Genomic DNA, 16,092 nt, shown 5'->3' on the forward strand with positions numbered 1-16,092 from the left:
GGGGAAGGAGAATTCCGGGTTAGGGATGAGCTCAATGGGGCCGGCATTGGAGTGTTGTCGACGCTGGTAGAGCGGTGAGCCGACACCAGCTTGCGACTGTGTAGCCCGGTGTCGTGGCAGGGCAATTTCGGCCATGGTGAGTCTACTAGCTGCCCTGTCGGACGCAGCGATCTGCGACGATGGGGCTTGACGAGATTAGAGATGGTACCGCCAACGGACGCGCAGCACAATGCTTAATGTGCGAGCTAGACGAGTAGTGCGTTCCAGGGACGGCTTGCCGGACGCGCGAGGACAGAGTGTGGTTGGACGGGTGGGGAATGGGGTGCTACAGGCGTGGGCACAGCGGGCGTGAGACGAAACAAGCGCTGTCGAGGTACAAGAGCTGACGCGATTACTACTGACGCATAACAGTCAGCACGCGCAAGAGCAGATTGCACGACCGGCTATGAGGTTGTGCGAGGCGTACAGTATAGGTCGAGGTAGTGCTGCGGGTGGAGTGGGCAAGTCGGTAGGCTGCCGTGGTAGTAGTCGCAGTGGATGAAGCCAGTACACCCAGGATTAAGGAATGACGGGGGAAATGAGCGGACAGATGCCTAGAGTCGCCTCAATTAGTGTGAGTAACGACAATGGGCTCCAGAGTGAGGTTCGGCAGGGCGCGACGGGGACGACGGCGAGGTGGTGACGGTGAATTGGCGGAGGTGGGTGAGAGACGAGCACCAGGGCAACTGTCGCTTTTGTCGGTCGTTCCTTCCCAGGCGGGCTCCACGCTAGCACGCACCACCACACCGCGCAGGGATCCCCGGTTCGTGCTTTACCCATGCTAATCGTTGTCTCCCTCGTAATTTCACGCCTGATCCACACGATGCCGCGACGCGCTGCCAGGTACCAGCCAGGCACCTGTCGCCATCCATTGCTTTTGCGGGCACGTCAGTCGACCTGTTCCCGCACAATACAACAGAGTGCGCCGTCGCAGGGCCATCCCTCCGCGGCAGCCTCACACGTGTAGGAGTCACGCCTCGATGCCGGGGCGACGTGGGAGCAAACCCTTCCAGCGCTCTGCACAACCATGATGTAGCAGTCCCATCGGTTAACCAATGCCTGCCGATAGTCTACTAGAGTCGGCCGATAGCTGCTTAGCCTCGTGTAGTTTGCCAGTGCAGTTCCCACCAGGTTCCAAGGAATCAGCACTACCTGTACAGCGTCACGGCACTAGCAGCCAGCTACAATCTCATAACGTGTGCGTGACAACTGTCCAATAGCTACGTGGTACCTCGTGCAGTGCAGTGCATGCGGCTCAAGACAAGTCTGCCGTTGCTGCCGTCGAGCTGCGCACCGCAGTCCTGGCTCATATCGTCCACCCTTAGGCGCTGCAGGACCCCTCTCCTTTGAGGCGGCTGCACGCGATATGCATCGTCTTCGCTCTGCTTGTCCATCTTCTCCCAGTGCGTCTTGGCTACATGCCGCCAGCCGACCCCTCTCCACTAACAGCCTGCCTTCCCGCAACCAACCATCGGACAGCGCGGCTAACAATCAAATCGCAGCGCTGCTGCTTCCGCTGCATGTACCGCAGCTGACACTACCTGCCCACGCTCCCACTCTCCCCATCCGAACTGCCCGACGTGTCCACGCACACTCGGCCTCGAGACAGAAGGATGCGCACTCGATGTTTCACAGCACCCGTTCGAGGTGGGGCTGCGCATCCCGGCACATGTATGGCCAAGCGTGCATTTGATATGCAATTCGGACCAATTGACTAGACTACACCCGTTTGATCCTCGCTATGCAGGGGCAATGACGCCTCGCTATCCCCCTTTGGAGCCATGACGGACGCTCGTCCTCGCCACCATAAATAGGATGTGATAGACGAAATGCGGAGAAGCGGGATGCCAGAGGCAAGATGCAAGGCTTTGTTGCCGTCCGACGCCCACATCCTGCCGATGAGGAAGGTCGAGCGCAAAAGAGTTGAGCAATGGTTTCCACGATACTGGATAGTTCAAGATGTAAGCCATGTCGGATCCTAATTTGCGGACCTGCTATAAGCACCTCCAAGTATGAGGAGACAAGGAGCAGATCTGTATCTGCTCAACCCTACTGCACCCATGCTGTACACACAACCTTCCCTCCATTACTGATAGGACCGGCCTGGGCTTCGAGGCGCAACAAGTCCAATACCCTGTGTGTCTCATGCCGCCACAACGGGGCTTGCGGACTGGCTTCGTACCACATGGCCACTTCGTCCCGGTCTTGTTCAGATAAGAATCTGAAAACTCCCAGAGCTTCATTGCCTTCGGGTCAGGGCAATCTAGTCGACATGTCCCTGCATGCACGATACTGCATTGCTGCCCCATTCGACGCATCGACATTGCAACTCCTTGCGCTTTCTAGAAAATGTTCCGGCTCGCACCTGCATGTGGAGATAACGATGTTGCTTCGCACGCTCTAGGGTTTGTGCAATCTGGACATGCTCGGCCTCTCCATTTCTCATCGCTTCCCTTCCAACCAAGCAGACTTGCGAATCAGTCGCAATATCCTCCGACGTCATAAACATGGAGTCCCATGTCTCCCGCTGTCTGCATCATCTCCAATGATCTCCAGGGTCCATCTCTCATCGGCGCAATGCGCCGAGCTACGTCCCGCAATTGAAAAACTCGACTTCATTTTTCTTGATCCACTGCTTCCTGCCATTTGCAGACGGAAAACATTGCTGCCAAGGCCCCCATAGTGAGCATGTTTGCGAGGATACGACGATTCCAATCTTGAAACGAGTCCGAAGGTTACCACGTATCGCGCCGCTCGGTACTAACAACCCGATCTGTGGAGCGTAGTGCACACAACGGCCGTCGCAACGCTCATGCTGCGCCGTCGATTTTAGATCTGTCTTTCTTTTTTCCGATCGCGTGTCGAGTGGAGCGGTGAACGAAAAAGCATCGTACTACAGAGGTTATCCCCTCATCCTTGGGTACAGGACCCGATGCCTCCAGCCTGCAACCACGGACCGCGCCTCTGCTTTCCCGAAAACTCTACATACATAGAGTCGTTTGTATTATTCTTGGAATTGCGCAAGCGCGATCACTACCCAAGAGCTCTGGCATTGCACAGCCACGGCGCTGCTCCACACCATGCGAACGTCTCCGGGTCAGCCCATTGGTTTTCACGCGCCAAACTCCCTGCACCAAACCTTCCGCTGGCGCCCGCCGACGCGTCGTTACTTGTCAGTGTCAAGCAGCGTCGTATCGTCAACAACGGCCTCTATGACGCGTAGCTACCAAACTGAAGTCAGGGGCAAGGTCGCGCCTGCCGATGTACGATGGGATGGACGACGGAGGTTGCCCCATCCGACCATCCACATCTCCTAGGATACTCCGACTCTTGGAAGTATTGTTTTCGCTGGCCAGGTTGCGAGGCGTACGGAGACCCAAAATTGCGAATCTCGTTTCACGTCTGTTTTGATCCTCAGGAAGGACGAAATTGGCAATCTCCGGCGCCTCGTTTGCCCTCTTACCCAAAGGGGGAAGCGCACTGAGATTTGCCGGCGCTACAGCCAATAAACATTCCGCCGCCACAGCTGCGCCTCCCCTGCTTGAACACCACCTGACAGCCACACAGACAAACTTCAGACCCGAGCGAAGCGAGCATTGTTTTTTTATCCTGAGCAATCGTCATAATGCCACGAGCACCATCGGCACATTCGCTGGCTTGACATAGCCCTGCAACCAAGGCAACGAGTGCATGCGGGAAATTGCGTTGCTAGGTGGGCCGGGTAATTTGCTGGCTGTACACGAATGCGATCCCTCACCCAGCGACGTGTACAGAGCGAAGGAGCGCCGCCTGGGTCCGCAGAGCCGCACTCTCGATATGCTTACATCCAACCACGCGCATTCCCAACAGAAAAAGGTTCATCATGCTGTAAACCACTCAGCTGGTCGTCCAACGTGATCTAAATGCCGTTCGTTGCCTCCCGCTCGCTTCCGGCTGTTCGACCGGTCCAAAGTCTAGGCCGCCTTCTTCCCCAGACGAACCAGATGCTCCAACCCCACACCCTACTACCACACCTGAAACCATCGCCTACGTACCGGCAGTTCCAGACGCAGAGAAAAGCATGGCTTCATATCTTCAGATCACTGCTCACCGGAATGGCGACCGAATTCCAACGATCAGCGTCCTGCACTGCGGTACTAGCAGATCTAGACAACATCAGCATGCATACGCCTCTCTATCCTTGGCTATCAAGCTCTGGCCAGTCGTCGCAGCAGCTGATAGCTCAGCTTTAGCTACTGCTATCGACCCCTCGATTGCGCGCCCCTCTTTCGCTAAGGAATACTGCAACGAGACGAAGGTGACAGCTGGTTGAGGCACGCCGGACGCAGCGCCACTTCGTGATAACCTCTGACCTGGAACCCCGCAACGGAGTGACCGACGGTCGCCTCTGATGTCGTCCCGGTTAGGAACCTTATTGGTCGATTGCACACCTATACAGTTAGCTGGAAACCATCCGGCACTCGATGTGAACTGCAATTCAGCTCACACCACCCGTTTGGTGATAAGCGCGATAGGTTTGTCGTTGGATCTGACTGCACGCTTCCGAAGTGAGTCCTTTACATGAAAACTATGCAAGGGCAAAGCAAAGTTACCAGGACCCGCGCGCCAGTCAGCACCACGTTTCGTCCAGCTCTCGTCAGAAGTCTATCTTGCTTCCCACAGCTGGTCAGCCTGCATGGAGGATTGCAGGAAAGCGCGGAGCTCACTTGCGACGTGTACGAAGAACAATCCTTCACGCAAATCCAACGTAAGGGTTGTTTGTTCGACTAAGCTTTCCAGGACGTTCTGCACAACCATGTCGGTATTGTCGATACTGCAGCTCCTTCTAGTGCGTGTAGTGCATGTAAGACACAATCCTTTTTCTTCTCTGTGGTGGGTGGTTACGAGCACTCATTGGACCCTCGACCCCTTGCATCAGACGCGCTCGGATGGGAACCAATAACCAACAGGGTCGTTGATCGTCCCCTGGACACTAAGGAACCGCACTCTGCTCAAGCTCCCGGATACCGGAGCGGGTCTCAGCGGTTGACGGGCTACGAGACTTCGTTGCGACAAATTGCATATTTATTTGTATGCAAGTGGAAACTCGGCGCGAACGTGGATTTGCGGTGAGGTAAACATCGATCTCGAATTTGGAGCATCAATCTCGATCCCCCTAATCAATAGAACTTCACTCTGCAAACCATTCAAAAAGTACGAACACACTGCCGTCGGCTCCATGACGGCGATACTATCAGGAGGGTGTGTGGCACCTGACCATCACTGGCAGACGTTTTGGTCGCAGTAGCGCTGGGATGGGCGTCGCTTGTCCCATTCCATCCACCAAAAGAAAGCAGACATGCGGCACGGCAAACTTAATCCATATCGATAAGGCGACCTCGTGGATATTCCTCCTGATCGGTGTACATCTTGACCCACGGTGGGACGTGTGCCTGGACTAGGGCGTTGCGCCACCAACTTTGAGTTTGCTGACACGAAAGACGATGATGAGGATATGCGTGTGATGCGCCGCTTGACGCTTAGCTGTCGATTTGATGGCGCTAACGTATCTCGACATTTGTGTACCAAAGTTTTGGAGGCCTAACGATGTGCTATCGTACGCGAGGATGTGGGCATCGAGACGATGCGATAGTGTTGATAACGTAGCGCAATGTTGCTATCCATTGTGAGACTATACGCGCTGGCCAGGTATAGCCAAGTCTATATACCCAGATCCTCATCGGCGAAGACCGGAAGGAACAGTTCATCTCCGACATGCACATTCCTTCCAAACCCCGAAACACGGTCTCATCGCACCAGCGACACTTTCCAGACCCCAACGGCCCGCATGGTTAGGGACAAAGGGATTTCCTGATGGGGATCTCGCTTGGATGGACGGCGTCTCTACCCAAGCGCTTGCTCCCGCTGGGTCCGCGCATCTGGTTCCAGCGGCCGTCCAATTGGGAATGAGGAGCTGAAGGGATGTCCTTTCTAGTCGTAGTTTGATATGACGAATTCCCATTGCAATGGCACTCAGGACACGCGCTGGTCTCACGCACTTGGATTGGGTGCGTGTGAATGATGGTGCTGCGGATCAGGTGATTATTATGCTGCAGTAAATGGTATTCTTCGAGATACTCATTCAATTTGAAGACTGGTGAGCCTTACGCGATGTATGCACGACAGCATCTCAAAGAGACTTTGGGAACACTTGGAACAGAGTCGCTACAAGCTAGGAACGAAGTCTAATGAGTCAACCGCGATTTGGATATCTTGTCCGGCAGTCTTGACGACTCTAACAGATGCACTTCATCCGTTATTCTCGCAAGACCAAAGACAATAAACGTAAACGACCTACTACATACAACCCATCTTCGCGCGTTACACAGCCATTACCTATACACATGTCTTTTATCCCTCATCTCTCTGAACTCTTTCTTACTGTATTCTCTTCCTTTTTCCTCCCCCTCCTCTCTCTCCCCTACTGAATCTCCCCACAATCCCGACAAATCAACAACCACGGCCCCTTTGTCGCCCACACCACGTTCCCTCCGCAATCTTCACAGGGGTCTTTTAAGATCATTACGTTCCCGTGCCTGTCTTTCTCTCCCTCGTCTCGGTAGTAGATGCCTTTGGCGGTTTGAACGTACATGCTGTGATTGTGCGTGGTGGGAGGAGAGGGAGAGGATCGTGAAGAGCAGGGTGAGGGTGATGAGGTGACGCTGGTTGATGCGGGTGGTGTTAGCGGCGTGGATGAGGTTGAGGGTAGAGATGGGGGTGTGTACCTTGAAGTAGGTGTAGAAGGGGAACGAGGAGTGGGAGTTGAGGACGTGGTACCAGAGACGCTGAGTAAAACAGGGTTTGTATGGGCAGAACCATATACTGAAAAGTAAACCTCAAGCGGCTTAGATTTGCTTTGAGTGGACATGGTGGCGCTTCTGGAATTGACGTCGATATCAGTCATGCTGTTAGTTTTGATCTCGGTGGTGGAGTTATTGGACTTCGCAAGCATATGCTTGAGCTGGGTTGCGAAAGCCCCCAGAGCGCCACGTTGATGTAGACTGTTGATACAACGGAAAGGGTCCGAGGGTCCGCTGTGTGCTGGGGCCAAACACGGTTGACCGACGATGCGGAGGAGTGAATGCGTAATGCTGCCATGGTTTGAGAACATGTTGAGCAGCCATGCACGGATGTGTGCGTGGGAGTGAGCGCACTCTCTGCACTTTCACTAGAGGAAGTAGACATATCTCGGTTAGGAACTATTGGAGGTTGACACAGCCGAATTAGACTGTCATAGCACAGACTGGATGAGAAATGTATATCACTGCTAGAGTGATTTGGCTCATGGAGCAAAACGTAGAATGTCTTTGCCTTGATATATGAATAGAAAAAGAGAGATTAAGCTACATGAGAATAGGCTGGCGATGGGCATGTACTCGGGAAGATGCATTCTCCGTTATATCTATATCCTCTAGCATCCCTTCTAGAGCGGCACAAGCTCAATATCCAACGCCGCATCCCACTCCAATCATTCCGTCATTCCACTCAAGGTGGACCCAACCAGCCGCCGCATTGATGACCTAGCCATATTAGTCGTTTGTCCGCCGCGCGATTAGTTCGGAAACTGACATTCGAGACAGTCGACGTTGGTTTCATCTGAGGTGGGCAGAGGTAAAGGGGCGTCGCAGTGCCAGCAGTGGCCGAAGGCATCAGGTTCGTGATCGGAGTCTTCTTCTTCATCTTCGTCGTCGTCGTCGGAGACATAAGGGATGAGAAGGTCGGTTTCGGATTCTGAGGTCTGCTCGTGTTCGTATGAGGTGTTTGGTACAGTGTTGGCGGACTGTTTGATTGGAGGGTTGGTTTGTGTGGACATTGGAGGTTGTGTTCGCTTTTGTATACGGGATGTTTGTTAGAAGAGATTGGAGATATGAGGGCGGCATGACGGGCTACCGAAAAGCTTATGTATGTGGGCTCCGTGATGCACTCATGTATTCACAGTGGAGGCTTCGTGAAGCTGAAAGTCCAGCGAATAGCTGCATACACACTTCACTGTCAAACTTCCCACCAGTCGCGTACGTAGCACTTCAGTCTGTCGAAGAGGCCCATGCTGTGGTGAAGCCTGGCGCCAATGTTCTTCCATGAACGAGCAGCGTCCATAAGTTGAAGACGAATAATCAAGAGTCTTCTAGGAGACCCATACTGACATTCTACAACGTAGTAGAGTACTCGCAGTGAAGTGCACAGTATGGGTTTACATGGTGAATGATCATATTGTATTTAGCACATGCCCTCCAAATCCTTTCTCTTACTACCGCCCGAATTAGTCGACCCAACCAAACGCCGACTACCAAAGACACATACACGCACACAAGCAAACATCTACCACACCTACCGAACACCCATAAAAACTACGATGAACAGCTACACTGAACCAAAGGGCAAGACCAGCGCAAGCGGACCAGCGCAGTCACCACCAGCATACCCCAAAGTAGAGAACGGTGGCGTCGACCTGTCGAAATGTAAGAAGTGTGGTAAGCCACTGGTATCTGCGAACTTGGGACACCACGGAGAACTGCTGAACTGTAAAGTATGCGGAGCGCTTGCGCCGTTTCCATGATAGAAAGAGCAGCCAGTCGGTGGTTACTCATGGGCGAGCACGGAGTAGTCTGTGGACGCCTGATATATGTGTAATTAAAATTGTCATGGTCAGAGTCATCTGAACATTGTATTCGATTTGAGTGATTCCATTTCTTCGTGTTCTATCAGTCCCTCAACTCTGCAACAGCAAAGTACCCTTTACTTTCCACCACACCCCTATCTTTGACAACAGCCGTATATTTGACTACCCACTGCGGCTCTACATCACCCTTGAGGCCGTCCTGATTTCCTTCTCCCGCCAACACACCCGACCCGTTCTCTCCCCAACCAAGTATTTGCCGTAGCGTGCCGCGCGGTAAGATGTTGGTGCAGTCATTATGTGTCAGCAGCTCGATCTGCTGTTGCTTCGCATACAGTATCAACGGCTTGGGTACGACACAGCAATCCCGCACGTTGATCTGATTCACACTCGGTTTTATCTTGGTCTGTTCGAGGAACTTCGTCAAGCGCGCGACGCCAAATTCTGCGATTCCGAGTTTCGATACCAGGCCCTCTGCGTGCAGTTTCTCTAGCGACCGCCACGTTGTTACCATGGTCTCTAAGTCTTCTGGTGGTGCGCCGGCGTCGGGGCAGTCGCCGGTGGTGTTTTCGGTTGTGGATTGTGTTGCGGAGGGGGGCGAGGGCGGTTCATCGTCCTCGTCGAGATCGGAATCTTCATCGTCGGCGTCGAAAGATACGCCGGGGAAGCTGACGATGAGGAGATCTATCGAGGATGTGCCCAGCTCTTTCAGCACTAGTTCTATCGCTTCTCTTGTTTGTGCGCAGCGTCTGTCGGTGGGTATGTTGGGGAGGTAGAACAGTTTGACTGTGATATCGTAGGATTCTCGCGGTTCGGTAAGAGGGGAGGGCGTATGCGTGGGTACGTATAGGGCGGAGTCGGTCTTGGTGGTCCATGTCGTGTAGTCGGGTTTTGAGGGTGTTGGAGAGGGTTGGTGGGCAGCGAAGTTTGCGCGCAGGGAGGAGGTGAGTTCGGTGTTTGATTTCTCGAAGAAGGGTCGTCTTATCACGGAAGGACCACCGGACATGGTATTTCTGGGTTGTTAGGTAAGGCATTTGGAGAGATGGAGAGATGGAGAAACATACGACGTAGATAGTACAAGCTTCATGATTGCGAATAGGAGTGTCGCGGAATGATCACGCAAGATAGAACAGTTCTGACGAAAGAGCCTCCTATGTTGTGTGGTGGTGACTCTTCGGGGGTATTCGAGTTGCCGATGAAGGGTGAACGTTTGTCAGCGGGTGGGTCGTCTTAGGATAGCAGTCGCGTCGGATGTGCAGTAGCGCAAATATTTTGAATCGCAAGGCTTTGGGCAATGATTAGTAGGAATGCGCTAAGAGCAGGATTGCTTGCGCGCAAATGTCTACTGTCAAGACTTCAATGGTGATAGCGGGGATATGAGGGCGCATTGACGTCTCAAAGTCGCGGGGCTGGCCTGTGACCGCCGATCGCCGAACCTAACATCTTTCCCCATTGCGCCAGACACAAGCTACTGCCATCTTCTCCTCACACGACACCATGACGATCAAGTAAGATGCACTTCCATACACTGCCCATAACGGACTATAGTGCTAACAGCCCAGGTACCTTATTCTGCTGTCCCGGCAGGGCAAAGTGGTTGGTCCCTCACCCTAGAATCTAAAGTCCCTTGCTGAAGCTCGCAGCGCCTAGCCAAGTGGTTCACCACGCTCGCCCCCAAAGACAAGGCCAAGATTGTCAAAGACGTCTCGCAACTCGTCCTCGCCCGTCGCACCCGCATGTGCAACTTTCTAGAGTACAAAGGTCAGTGGGTCCGGCATGGGTAAGAGCTTCGCTAGCTCACACTTTCAGACACCAAGATCGTATATCGCCGATATGCCTCGCTCTTCTTCATCGCCGGCTGCGACTCGACCGACAATGAGCTGATCACGCTCGAAATCGTCCACCGCTACGTCGAGCAGATGGACAAGTACTACGGCAACGTCTGCGAGCTCGACATCATCTTCAACTTCCAAAAGGCCTACTTCATCCTGGACGAGCTACTGCTTGCCGGTGAGATGCAAGAGAGCAGCAAAAAGAACGTGCTCCGGTGTATAGGACAGCAAGACAGCCTCGAAGATATGGAGGTGAGTGAGGTGTGATGACTTTCGGGTCTGTTTCGCCGCACGCACCCACAGCGCCAGCTGGCTGACGCGCCCTGTCGTCAGGCTGAGGACGATATCGTTACCAAGATTATGTAAAACGTGTACGGAACGCACTGTCGCACCTCACCTTCTGGCCCTCCGTCATCGCCGTCCCAAGAGTCCCCACTGACCGCGCCTGATGGCTTCCAGAACGCGGATGAATTCAAAGGCCGACTTCGAGAGAGCGGCATCTTGTAGACCCGATCCGACATCCGCATACGAACACACATGATACGGCGTTATTGGAGTTTGGGGTAGGGCTACGGCACACAGTCGACTGTCACAACGCGGCTCATGCTAAACATCTTTCCAAGGGCAGGCGTCAAGAGCGAAACGATATCACACGGCGCAGGGGTTGGATCATCTGGAGAACGCACTACCTGCCATCCTGCCTTGTAGAGCGGATGGCGGTAGCTGTACTCTATCTACTACAATTCATACACCTCGGACTGGCGGGCTTGCTCGACACAGCTAGGTTTGACACAAGCGGTTCAAGGGCTCGAACGTGATCACACATCATGATATCGAGACTTCACCCTGATAGACTTGACAACTCTCTCCCTTTTTCTTTTTCCTTATGCTGGTACACTTACCTTATTCATCTAGCTACAGGTCTCCACACCGCCGAGACACTGCGCACCTGCACTTCGTGACAGCAATTGGTTCGGATCAGCGTTTGGTCCTTCATCCAGAACCTTGACATGCATTCATCAAATGATACGTTGCCGAATTCATGTGAATTCATCTCCAGGCATCATCTATCCTTCACGTGCTCAACCATCAGATGACATGCCCCGCGTACCAGACACACTCGGCATGGACTCATACAACTAACATCAACACTCAACACCAGTCGCCTACCCATCCACTCTTATCGGCAGCTGTTGTTGGTTGAGAGGCAGGTTGCGCATCGACCAATCAGGAAGGACAACCCGACACACATGCTGCTGTTAGCTCGGCGACACCGCCAAGCTGACCTTCTCCGCAATCGCGACCACGTCGTTACAGCGACACCGACATCTCACACCACTACCACGCCCAAGCCATACATATGTCCACTGCCTGCTAGACGATCGTCTGGCCGAACGACAGTACCCTCTCCTCTCCGCAGCCAGCCTAGAGTCGTGTTTACTTGTTGTATCGGTTCGCGCAGGCTACCCCCTCCGACCACAGCCACACCCACGCCCAGCAGCCACGGCGCGCTGAATCATACCGCATCTCGAAGATTTCGGATCATACGCGATATATCCTATAATAGGCACTCAGCCCGAACGAGTCCACATCAAGCGCAATGAAGGTAAGTGCTCGATGCGATAAGGCCAGAGTGACGACATAGCTGACCCGGTGGGACCGTAGTACCTCGATTTGTGCGCCCTCCACGAGGTCAACCTCGCCCTCAACTTCGACACACAAGACACAGCAATCATCGGCGGATGCGATCTCTGGACGATCAAGGCAGCGGGAAGCGACAAGAAGTTGTACAAGCGCATCGAGAGGACGCTCGAGGAGCGGCACAAGGACCTGCTATCAGCAGTTGCGGGGCTGTCTGAGCAGTCTGCAGCTCAGTTTGCAGACCAACTCGACATCTCCCGAGACACGCCGTTCGGATCCTTCAGCGAAGCAGCAAACCGTCACACCTTCGCATACCTCATCGCGACGCTCAATGCTACACACATCGATTACGACTTCGCGAACACACTGAACCCGGACGAGTTCCGTCGCGAGACCATCCACAGCTTCATGCACAAGATCGACACTACAATGTACTATCTTCGCCCACAGGTGTACTCGGCCGGACTACCAGCGGGCGCCGTCACACCACTTGGCTCACCGATATGGAGTCCGCGAAGTTGGCACCTGCTCGATACGGAGATGGACATGTCGAGCTGCGAATACTATGCATGGGAGCCGTCAGATGACCCCTTCGCTGATGACGGTGCGATTTGGAGTCACCACTTCTTCCTGTACAACAAGGAGCGGAAGCGAGTCGCATACTTCTATCTCCGTGGGATATCGGCTTTGTCGAACTCACCAAGTGTCGCCATGTCGCTCATGTCGAGATTCAAAGCATCGAAGTACGAGTCCAGTGCGAATGCGGGCAGTAGGAAGCGCGCGGAATACTGGCTCGGCGATCGTGCTAGGAAGGGACTTGAGGCATATGGAGACAGTGATGAGCTCGACAACATGGTCATTGATCACCCCGGCGATGTCGTCGATGCAGAACAACAGCGGTACCTGCCAGCCAGAGACATGAGCATGGACGCCGATTACTACGAGAGCGACGATGACAGCGACGTTGAGTCACTCGTCGACCGCGAGAGGGCCGTGAGTAAGATACGGACGATGAGCGAGGGCATCATCGAGAGGATGGATCTTTGAGCTCCCTCCATCGCCTTCGTAAGGCGTCACCGCTAACAGCCCCCACTTCTAGGTCTGCCACTTGATGGCACTCAACATGCCCGGCGGCTAATTACGACCAGGTTTCTTTTACATGTTTTGCATGCGGCATTTGAGGCGTTCTGTGGAGTTTGCTGCCTGTTTTTACAGTTGTCTGGCATCTCTTCACCGGCTCGTGAGAAGGCGACCCTGGCTGACACAAGGCGTTACGGTCGGTGGGAGCGACGCGTTCTAACGTCCTTGTTGCATATCGTCTGAGCCTTGAGATACCCCTGTTCGTTTTCTTGTTTTTTCCGAGCGTTTTCGTCTGCTTTTGTATGCGTAGTTGATAGATCGGGTGGTGATGATGGGATGAGATGTGTTACGTGAGACGTGTGACAATTCTACGATATATTGTACATTCTGTTACTCTATGATTGTGTGCTGTTACTAACCAAAAATCTTCTCCCCTCAAGCCATACGAAAAGAGTGTCCATGTTTTCCATTCAAACAGAGTTCCTTCGCGTTCCAAGCAAACGTCTGGTCCATCTTGCCCTTCCTTCCTACGAAAGCCTTAAGATCCATCAGACGTCGCCCCACCACCCCAAGGACACTGAAAGTAACAATCCATCTGCCTCTTCGACTCCTGAGCCGTACCACTATCAAACTCATTACACAACGGCCCAGCCCTAGGGTCCCAGCCCCCAACCTTACAATACGCCGGCGCACTCTCATCGTTGTCCTTGTTCGTCGCCCACGACTGCCCGCCGAGGGTGAACTGGATGTAATCCTTCTGGTTCTCTGGTGTTACCTCGAGGGTGTTTTCTAGCTTGCTCTTCATCATGAGTGGGTTTCCGGCCCCGGCGACGGTCCTGTCGGCGTAGCCGATTTGGGCGCCGGAGACGTCCCACATGGTGATTTCGACGCTGAGATTTTCGTCGTGCGAGTCGCAGGTTTCGTATTCGTTGACGTGGATGTGGCATTGGCCCGGTTGGTCGGCGTAGGGGGCTACGGGTTCGGGTTCGGGGGTCGGTGTTGGTGTCGGTGTTGGCGTGGGACTCGGTGTTGGTCTGACGTCCTGCGGGTCCTTGAAGTCCTTGTCTGGACATTTATCGGACCAGTATTGCTCCTAGAGGTCTCTGTTAGCATGGGTGTGTTGTGTCAATGGAAGGCGAAACTTACTGCGGCATTGAACGCATAATTCTGCGCATTCGATTGCTTTTCGTCCTCGTCAAGCATGAAGCAATCGTAAGAAGTTTGAGCGTGGTCCTCCATCAGACCAATCCTGTCGTCGGTCACAGAATCGTAGTGCGTGAACTCGTGTAGCATCGCGAAAGGTAGCGTCCTAGCCGTGAAGGTGATCCAGTCTCGCTTGAAGTCCTCGCATTGAACATCCGAGTTTTGCTTCATAGCAATGCCTTTGGGGCATATGTGGAATTTCCCAGTCGGGGCATCCGTGTAGGCAAACCAGCCGTCTTTGACGCAATGGTCGCCGAAGTCCTTACGGTCTAGAACCATCTTCTTTATGGTTTCTGTGGCCGTGTTTGCCGTGTTGTCGTACATGTTTGCCATGGTATTCTGAATGGCTGTGGTGTCCGCCGCACCCTGGGTGCCAAAGAAGCGTTTGAAGTGCACGTTATCGGGAGCCCCTTGGACTGCTGTGACGCCTGCTTTGGCTAGGTCTGCCTAGATAGTTGAAAATACGTTAACAATACGCTCATTCTAAAATGGAGGCAAAAGAGAGAAAACGGAGGTTCGTCTTCGCGTGACAGACTACGTACCCATTGTTTGAACGCTTCGTGTATCTTTTGTCCGTCCTTCTTTTGATCCTCGTCCTCAGGATCCCAGCCCAGCCACTGGAACTCGTTGGGGAGTGCATCGCCGTAAGGGTAGGACACGGGATCGTCCCGCTTCACAGCGTGTACTTTCCTAGAAGATATCAGTTCTGCATGGCCACCAGATATGGCAGAAGTGTGACTGACCCATCGATAGGCTTAGCGGAGCTGAGCCGACTGATTGAAAGCACTGTGGCAAGGATGCTCAGATTGATATACATGCTCGTGGTGTCAGGAGGTAGTTAAACTTGGCAGAAGTCGGTCGGTTGTATGGTTAAAATTTCAGTGTCCTGAGCATCAATACTTTATACAGATCCATTGGGGCTGTTTTGACTTGGGTATATCGTACGTAAACAACATGCAACCTTCATAGACCCCAGATTACGCCTGAGTGAACGGTATAACACCGCCTTACCTCAGAACTTTGGGGCAGTCGCTGGAGTCTCGGGCTTTCCGAGTATGTGAATAGGGCCTTGAAACATGGCTATGACGATTGATCAAGACATTTGCCATGGGGTTGTAGAAGATGATTGATGGAGAGACGGAGGAACGGATAATACAACGTCATGTCGATGTGTCTGGTGCCTCTCCTGGGGCTAAGTGGCCAAGGTTTAGGAACGCACAGGGCGTCTTCAAACTCCAACCCACAACAGTCGCTCGGTACAGAAGGGCGTCATTGTTTTATTCCGATCGCAAAAGAACATAGTGTCCAAGGCAGAAGGATCTGTGGCCCCCTCTTGTACAAAGGACTGGCTTCGTCTTGGGGTGGCTTATTCCTTGACTTACCATGTAGCCTCAAAACTCGGCTCAACATAATCCTCGGGACATAAGCAGCGCTGAAACACCAGTAAGTGTATAGCTACAACTACAGTATGGCGCGTACCTAGGTAATCAGGTGACAGTTCACGATGGCTGTGTAGTCACCTCGCCCCACGAGCATCTCGATTGTGCCTCAGGCCCTCGAGAATGTTTTATCAGGGGGCGGAATGCAAAGTATCACTATCCATGTTCGGTGCGACGGACGAGAACAAGGCCTGGGGCGGTT

At 53.4% G+C, this 16,092-nt stretch overlaps 4 protein-coding genes across 4 annotated transcripts; 1 reads left to right on the forward strand and 3 right to left on the reverse strand.

Annotated features, from left to right (window-relative positions):
• Window positions 1–7,630: 7,630 nt before the first annotated feature.
• J4E93_005158 (uncharacterized protein) lies at window positions 7,631–8,124 on the reverse strand (the record flags this gene model as incomplete). Its single annotated transcript, XM_049343081.1, has 2 exons — window positions 7,631–7,816; window positions 8,095–8,124. The coding sequence occupies 2 exons, from the start codon at window positions 8,122–8,124 to the stop codon at window positions 7,631–7,633; spliced, it is 216 nt and encodes a 71-aa protein (XP_049200081.1).
• Window positions 8,125–8,780: 656 nt separating this feature from the next.
• J4E93_005159 (uncharacterized protein) lies at window positions 8,781–9,701 on the reverse strand (the record flags this gene model as incomplete). The annotated part of the gene is made up of 1 exon (XM_049343082.1): window positions 8,781–9,701. The coding sequence occupies one exon, from the start codon at window positions 9,699–9,701 to the stop codon at window positions 8,781–8,783; it is 921 nt and encodes a 306-aa protein (XP_049200082.1).
• A 770-nt stretch (window positions 9,702–10,471) lies between these two features.
• Window positions 10,472–13,215, forward strand: J4E93_005160 (uncharacterized protein; the record flags this gene model as incomplete). Its single annotated transcript, XM_049343083.1, has 3 exons — window positions 10,472–10,475; window positions 10,505–10,779; window positions 12,193–13,215. 3 exons carry the CDS (start codon window positions 10,472–10,474, stop codon window positions 13,213–13,215), a joined length of 1,302 nt encoding a protein of 433 aa, XP_049200083.1.
• Window positions 13,216–14,373: 1,158 nt separating this feature from the next.
• J4E93_005161 (uncharacterized protein) lies at window positions 14,374–14,997 on the reverse strand (the record flags this gene model as incomplete). Its single annotated transcript, XM_049343084.1, has 2 exons — window positions 14,374–14,894; window positions 14,994–14,997. 2 exons carry the CDS (start codon window positions 14,995–14,997, stop codon window positions 14,374–14,376), a joined length of 525 nt encoding a protein of 174 aa, XP_049200084.1.
• Between the last annotated feature and the right edge of the window lie 1,095 nt (window positions 14,998–16,092).

The sequence above is a fragment of the Alternaria ventricosa genome (assembly GCF_023758065.1).
Source record: "Alternaria ventricosa strain BMP 2768 chromosome Unknown scaffold_7, whole genome shotgun sequence".
In the NCBI taxonomy this organism is placed as follows: domain Eukaryota; kingdom Fungi; phylum Ascomycota; class Dothideomycetes; order Pleosporales; family Pleosporaceae; genus Alternaria; species Alternaria ventricosa.